At 37.8% G+C, this 8134-nt stretch overlaps 1 protein-coding gene across 1 annotated transcript; it reads left to right on the top strand.

Moving 5' to 3' along the window:
• Positions 1-218: 218 nt before the first annotated feature.
• On the top strand, positions 219-5398 carry LOC116305342 (toxin CjTL8-like). Its single transcript, XM_089025276.1, has 4 exons — positions 219-255; positions 3546-3634; positions 4042-4194; positions 5162-5398. Exons 2-3 carry the CDS (start codon positions 3571-3573, stop codon positions 4191-4193), a joined length of 216 nt encoding a protein of 71 aa, XP_088881402.1. The 5' UTR covers positions 219-255; positions 3546-3570; the 3' UTR covers position 4194; positions 5162-5398.
• The last annotated feature ends 2736 nt before the right edge of the window (positions 5399-8134 follow it).

Genomic DNA, 8134 nt, shown 5'->3' on the forward strand with positions numbered 1-8134 from the left:
ATACGAAAAAATGGAATTTTTTGCTAGCTAAAAACTATTTTTTATTTGTTACCGTCATGTTGGGTGAAGTCAAGGTCCGTTCTTGCCCTCAAAACTTCCTCGTGACGGTCGGCTAACTATTCATGTTTCCATGGAGAAACTGTTACGCGTTGATTGGCATGATGGACCTTTGATAGGTATTTATTAGCGTGACTAATGACTCCGAATCATAACCGATTCGAACTTCGACAGTTGAATACTCCTCTATTTGGTCCGGTAGGTTTGTGAGTTTTCTTTCGTTGTGGGATTTCAAATTTTCCGTCCGTGTCAAATGAAAGTATGTGCTGTGCAATTAAGTCGTAGTTAGATTAGTAATAGTATCAACCTCGTAGAGTGCCTACCATATATTCGTGAAAAACTTTGCGGGGTGTGAAGAAATTGCGCCAAATTTCCTCAAATTAGTAAGTTAAAGAGACCGGCTACTAAAATTCGTACTATATTTCTTAATTTAACTTTTTATTTAACTTTTTTACAGATATATGGTATGCACTCTAATGATCATTTATCAGATACATAGAAAAATTATCGCTGACAATTTCGCGCGTGGATTCTTTCCCTTAGCTAAGTCAGACTTGATGTTCAGTTCTTAGGTGATTTTTTCGGCGATTTGCAGCGCGATATCCACTGCGATTCTTGCAGAAAAAATCGCCGAAATATCGCACTAAATTCGAACGTGTTCAAAATAGTGGCGATCCAGGCGTTCCATCGGCGACGTAGTTTACACGAGGAAATCGCGCTGCCAATTGCCGAAAAAAACGTGTAAACGGGTTTAGGGTGCCTGCTTCTAGAATTTTGGTTCTGTGATCTAGAAGACACTGGTCATGCATTGCAAACATTTTTTTTTTTTTTTTTTTTTTTTTTTTTTTTCACTATCCCTTTACATATAAATATAAGATCGAGCAAGCAAACTTGTAAGCTTTCAAATAAAACAAATATATGAACGCAAGTGCATGAGATCAATGGTAACATTGGGTTGGGTATGGCAAGCCATCTTGAGACTTGAATTTATTTTGCACACATATATTCACGTAATTTTACATTATAAATAAATCAGTTTAAACTTTCGAGTTAACCACTAAGCTTTTTTGGAGTTGAAAAAGAAAAGAAAAGGATACGATAAGACCAATAACAAAGAAAGTAAGCTACGCGAGAGTGTCTTTCTAGTGTTACAGTCACTCCCATTGAAATCGTTTTGGCTCTCCAATGAATCCGAGCAAACATGCAAACTCAAAATAAAGCAAACAAGCAAGCAAACGTTTGTAACTGGAAAATTAATTCAAAGCCATGCTGTAACTACAATTAGCTTAATATGCAATTATGAATATATATACATTACGAAATAAAAGACATGAATAATTGGTATGAATACAGCTTCTTAACCCCAGGCAACATGCATAACTTAACCTAAAATTACTGATAGTGTAACCATCATTAAACACATCTATTTAAGGCAAAAAAATTGTCGGTAGGAGAACTTAAATCTGAAATCCGAGTCTGATTAGCAAGCTGCAAGCAAACACGTTTTTCATGCGACGTCATGGCAGCCATGTTTTATAGGCCATTTCACGGATCCCGTTACTCAACCTCAGCCTCGTCAACGTGTAATTATTCTTTAGGATTTGACTACAGTCCGCAGTAATGAAAGGAATTTACACATCAACAAACAATTGAAACACTTAAAAATTTCACAGTTTGTAGGCAATTTCTAAAGAATATATTACACGCTGACGAGGCTGAGGTTGAGTAGCGGGATCTGTGAAATGGTCTATTTGAGGGCAAAACAAGAAGTTTTCTTTTTTGTGAAATAAATTCTCTTGTCATGCAAAAATATTGCATCGGTTTCTATCCACAAACATGGATGATGTGAAAAACCTCTATTGTAATATATACAGAAGAGATAACTAGCTAAAAACTAGTGTGAGCTGCGTCGGTGTTTTTAATGAAACAGTAAAAATGATAAAAGGGTAAATTATACACCGTGAAAAGATGAAAAAACTGACGTTTCGGACGCTAGTCCTTCGTCGGAGTAAAAGAGCATATACAGGTGAACAACATTTCAAGAAATGTGTGTGTGTGTGTGTGTGTGTGTGGGTGTGTGTGTGTGTGTGTGTGTGTGTGTGTGTGTGTGTGTGTGTGTATGTGTGTGTGTGTGTGTGTTTTAAACAGAATGACATAAAACTCACAAAAATTCCGTTTACTCTCGGACCGCGATCGCCCGTTTCAGGTATAGGACCGATAACGTTTTTTAAAATAGGTGTATAGGAAACAAAATAAGAGGAATAACTGAATAACAACATAACATACGCGCAGCTCACAAACCCCAAGCAACATGCATAACTTAACCTTAAAAGTATAGATTTTCAAAATTAATTTCAAACGACATCCTAAAATTCATTCCCAATTTTACACTTGTTAAGACTGTTGCAAGTAATTGGAACCCCGATATAAGAAATATAAGTTGTGACTATCTTGAGTGAAAAAAAAGAAGAGTCCCATTATTTGCCTAAGTAAGTTTTAACTATGCGATGCAAATTTAATGAGTCAAAACATCCAATACCTTGGCCTTGGGGCAGTAATTCTAATTGCCTATTTTCCTGCTAACAGTATCCCATAGTTACGAGCAGGGAAATTGGCTGTTGAGATATTAAAAGCAGTCAGCTCTTGTTTATAGCTTTTCAGTTGTGCGTTTTTATTTTATTTAAAGAGAGACAAAACTGTATTTGAGCCAAGCATAGCTGTTACGATCATTCCGAAAAGAATGAATTTATGTCAAACAAGATGGTCGCCATGTTGGTTCAAGGGCACTAGGACACCGAATGTGGTTGGATTTCTATAGGGTTTTTTTTTCCTTTCGATTATTTGAATTAAATCAAATATATACAGGTATAGTACAAACAGAATCAAGTACGGAACGGCCGTTAAAGAAGTAACGCTCATAGGCTATTCAAACCATTTGACCTTTGGAAGAAAACGTCTGCATTACAACAGCGAACGAAGGAACACGGACACAAGATAAGTAAACAAGTATATACGTTTAATTTAATTCAAATAATCGAAAGGGAAAAAAAACCTATAGAAATCCAACCACATTCGGTGTCCTAGTGCCCTTGGTTAGATCGCTTTGAATGTTTATGCGACCTCCGGCAAAACTTTCAGAAGTCTGGGATTTTTTGAAAATTACTAATCAGACCGATGTAATATTGACGGTAATAATTTACCTATTACGCATGTTCTTATATGACTTCCGAGCCCATCCCACACGGCTTACCGCCTCATCTCTCATGTAATATTGACGGATAGAGTCAGCGAAAACTCTTGGATATTCAGTTATGAAACCGTTTAACCCATTTATTCTTATTATCATACAATATTCACTGATAAATTATTCTATTTGTAATGTAATTTCCATAACAATAGCCAAATTATTTTTCGATAATTAGAAATCACAATAAAATACTTCCAGCTGAGATAATTTTTTAACACAACAGTTTCTTATTCTTCAACAGCTTTTAGGAATTTATTTTATCAATAATGGCTTCTGGAATCAAAGTTTTCCTTTTGTTGGTCGTTCTGGTTGCTGTGGCACAGGCCAATGGTTAGTAAAAGACTACTTTACCATGGTATATCATCACACATGCTATATAGACATGGTATATCATCACAGATGTTGTATAGACCATACCTTGCCATGGTATATCATCGCGCATGTTGTATAGACCATACCTTACCATGGTATATCATCACACATGCTACATAAACCATACCTTACCATGGTATATCATCACAGATGTTGTATAGACCATACCTAGCATGGTATATCATCGCACATGTTGTATAGACCATACCTTACCATGGTATACCCCCACTCACGTTGTATATTCTATACCTTACCATGGTATATCACCGCTCATGTCGTATAGACAATACCTTAATTACCCACATATGTTGTAAAGGCCATCATAAGGACTTGACGAATGACATATCTTTATATATTTCTTGAAGATGAAGACGATACCTTTTCAATGGACGATCCTCCGTGTTCTGCTTCTCATCCTCACTCGGTTTGCCAGGATTCATGTGCCATGTTTGACACTCAAATTGCAGAAGGTTCGTGCTCTGGAGAGGAAGTTTGCTGTGATCCCTTATTCTATTAAGGTAAGTGAATATCTGGGAGCTGTGCATACTATCTTGACTATCCCGAATCGTTTTGTAGTGTTTTCAGGCTTTTTGTTCCCTTTTTTATATCGGCGATAGCTTCAAGGAGAAGCAAACTTGTTGGCCTAAATCTGACAGCCATTTGAGTGCAGTATGTTAACGACATGTGTTAAAGGCCATTTGAGTGCAGCAGTAAGGAATGCATACTTTGAAAGTCATGTGATTGTGTTACGGCATATGTTGAAGGCCATTTGAGTGCAGCAGTAAGGAATGCATACTTTGAAAGTCATGTGATTGTGTTACGGCATATGTTGAAGGCCATTTGAGTGCAGCAGTAAGGAATGCATACTTTGAAAGTCATGTGATTGTGTTACGGCATATGTTGAAGGCCATTTGAGTGCAGCAGTAAGGAATGCATACTTTGAAAGTCATGTGATTGTGTTACGGCATATGTTGAAGGCCATTTGAGTGCAGCAGTAAGGAATGCATACTTTGAAAGTCATGTGATTGTGTTACGGCATATGTTGAAGGCCATTTGAGTGCAGCAGTAAGGAATGCATACTTTGAATGTCATGTGATTGTGTTACGGCATATGTTGAAGGCCATTTGAGTGCAGCAGTAAGGAATGCATACTTTGAAAGTCATGTGATTGTGTTACGGCATATGTTGAAGGCCATTTGAGTGCAGCAGTAAGGAATGCATACTTTGAAAGTCATGTGATTGTGTTACGGCATATGTTGAAGGCTAGTTGAGTGTAGCAGAAGTGCCTGAATGCATACTTTGAAAGCCATTTGACAGTGTAACGGCATGTGTTGGGGGCCATTTGAATGCATCGTGACAACATATGCTGAAGGCCATCTGAGTGCAGCGTGTTTGTGTTACGGCATGCATACTTTGAAGGCCAATTTAGTGCATTGTGAAAACATGTTTATCACCATAATTTTTGTGTTTTTATTCTCTTTTACAGGTATGTTTGAATTCTGAACTAAGTCAAAGCCGAGTAAAGAACGATGAATTCAATACTAGTTGTATCTTAAACTAATACTTGTGATCGTAATCAATAAAACCAATATAATAAACAAGATATCAGTTGAGTATTAAGACTTTGCACTATCACGTGGCTGGTTGGCATAGCAACAAGATCACATTTTTATGATTCATTAAGTGAAATTAAAAGCATATTAAAATAGTCTGGAAAAACAAACTCGTGGACTTATAATTGACCTAGTATTCAACTCGATAGAAGGTTAGCATGATCATGTGATGGCAGCCATGTTGGATGACAATCCCTCTAATTTACAATGGGAAAATTCAATTCTTTCTCATTTAAGACGATTAACTTGTGTTTCTCCTGCCATCAAACATGGCTGACGTCGCGTGATTACCCAAAACTTCTATAAATCTATTTATAATTTCTTTGGTTGAGTCAAGTATGCGCAGTGCACGGTACTCGTGGTTATTATCGTGCGTATTAAGAGCGACTGTCCAGAAATATCGAGCACGGGGCGGCCACAGTCAAAAAATAAAAGTCCTTCATTTTTGGTCTGTAGACACTATTAGATGAGTTTATGAACGTACTGGGGTCGGTTTTTCGATCTACGTAAAAAATCCGGATTTTTTTGAAAAAAACGATTTCACCCCGTGTCGGTCTAAAAATTGCTCAAGAAACGGCTGCGAATTACGCTTTCAAAAACATTCTCGCTCCAAGTGAAAACCCAAGTTACAATCAAATTTGCAACTGAATTCAAGAAAAGGGGTGTTGAACAATTGTTCCAGGTGATTTTAGACGTTTTAAACTAAACTTTAGATAGAAAAAATTGCATTCTTCCAGCACAGTTATTCACAGTCTCGATTTTACCTCACATTTATAAAAGCGATTTTTTGCATGTGGCCATTCTCCAATTTTTACAAAACTCAAGCTGTACAATGTTCAAATGATAGAATAACACGAACTACAAAAATTAGTTTGGGTTTTTTCACAGGCCTTATGAAAACGTTATGCGAAGTTGGAAAAATTTGCCATGTAAATATGCAAATTAGCAGTTTGTTTACATCTCCACACCACAGATCACGGCCGCGAAAAAAGTCATCTAAAATAGTTTTAACAGCTTATTAATCCACACATTAGCCTATCTAAGGACTATCTAAGCATGATTGGCCTCTGTTATTATTTTAAACGATTATTTGTTGAAGTTAAGCCTACACTTTCGGTGTTGAAGACACTCAGCTTGCTTGCCTCGGTGGCATTCCATCGGTGCGTAGTAAACTTAGTAATCATAAATGACTGTTAACATGCTCTATAAACGTTACTATTCCTCACTAGTGGTATCCAGCTTATCACATAGTATTTTCACATACTGAGTATGCTTGAAAGTTTGCATTACTTTGTAAATAAGCAGGGATCAAACCTGTCAAAGCGGATTATGTGAGCTGATGGCGTGACAAACGACAGTTTGCGCGGAGCCGGACGTGACGTCGTTTGGTACAGTACGTTTTTTATTGCCTGAACATCTTGTGATTTTGCATAAACTAAAGAGAATCACTCGTTATCAAGACTCTCTATGAGCTTTCAATGATATTGTTCTTTACGACAAAAAGACCCCGATTTGAATAAGGCTGCGTTCATATTGTATGGCAGAAGGGGCGGGGGCAGATGAAATCTTTAAATGACAAAACAATTCTTAAGACCACCCAAAAGTCCCCCATTTCTCTGAAAAAAGGTTTTCAACCTACCTACCCCCCCCTTTTTATTGGTAAAACATTTTCCGATCCCCCCTAAATTTCATCTGCCCCCCCCCCCCCCCTTCACCACCACTCTCTGCCATACATTATGAACGCATCCTAATGTTCAGACATCAAAGAACTAGTTTATATAACAAGTTAACTGGAATCATCGAACCACATCCCACATCGATTTGCAATCAAGTAGCTTGCGTCCCTCGTGTTGTTCGACTTAACAAAGTCAATTCTTCCATTCGTAAGATAACTTCACTCCCCAAGACTATTTCTATATGTGTAAGGGACTGGTCATAAAGTATGGGGGGTTGGGGGGTTGGGGGGCAAAATCAGGGGATGGGTCACATAATTTTGAACTCCTTAAAAGGGGTGGGCTGTTGATAAAATTTGACAACTAAAATGGGTGGGCCTGCAATTTTGCTTCTAAACTGGTTTTGGGTCATCAGGATTTTCAGCATCATTTTATGTGGGCCACGATAAAGAACACTGATTCTATTCTGATTTTGCCCACCCCTACCCCCCCTATATTTTATGACCAGTCCCTAATCAATGATGTAGTAGCGTCAAGCTTGCACAATTTCATGACTGAGCACTGCGCAAGTAGTCATGGCGTCGTATAGACCGTATATATTAGCCAATGTAATGCTAGCAATCCACCAACCTTCCTGAACCAACAGTAAGAAAAACACCAGTCTCTTATAACACAGTTTTCGATCCACTTTTGCTCAAACCCCACTCTGCTTTTGGATTCCTTTTGACATCGGCTTTGTGCTGAGAAAGAGTTACGGGTACAGAACATTTCACTGATGTCCGTTTCCAGCTGACGCCCAAACGCACGGTGATTCCGACAGATTGCAAGGTTGTCTATGTTTCTAGAGGGCTCAAAAATACATAGTCTTGCGAGAATTAATTCGACCTCGGTTTCAACTTCAACTATACTAAAACATCGTTTGTCCTCAGCGATATCCCGTTTACATCTTGTCAAAGGAACGTTAGTGACAGATCTACTTCTTTCTTTTGGGTCAAACCCACAATGACCACCAATGATAGCTTGAAAGGAACATGATTCACGAGCCTCCATAATTGATGCTCACCATAATTAACAAATTTCTATACTGACTATAAACACTTTGTTAAAAGCTGCTTTTATTTTTGTCTACCTGGAAATGTACAACAAATTTTTGGAATTTGATTGAAACTATCA

The sequence above is a fragment of the Actinia tenebrosa genome, unplaced genomic scaffold (genome assembly GCF_029948245.1).
Source record: "Actinia tenebrosa isolate PJP-AT-01 unplaced genomic scaffold, QUT_ActTen_1.0 PGA_scaffold9__36_contigs__length_13948895, whole genome shotgun sequence".
NCBI lineage: Eukaryota > Metazoa > Cnidaria > Anthozoa > Actiniaria > Actiniidae > Actinia > Actinia tenebrosa.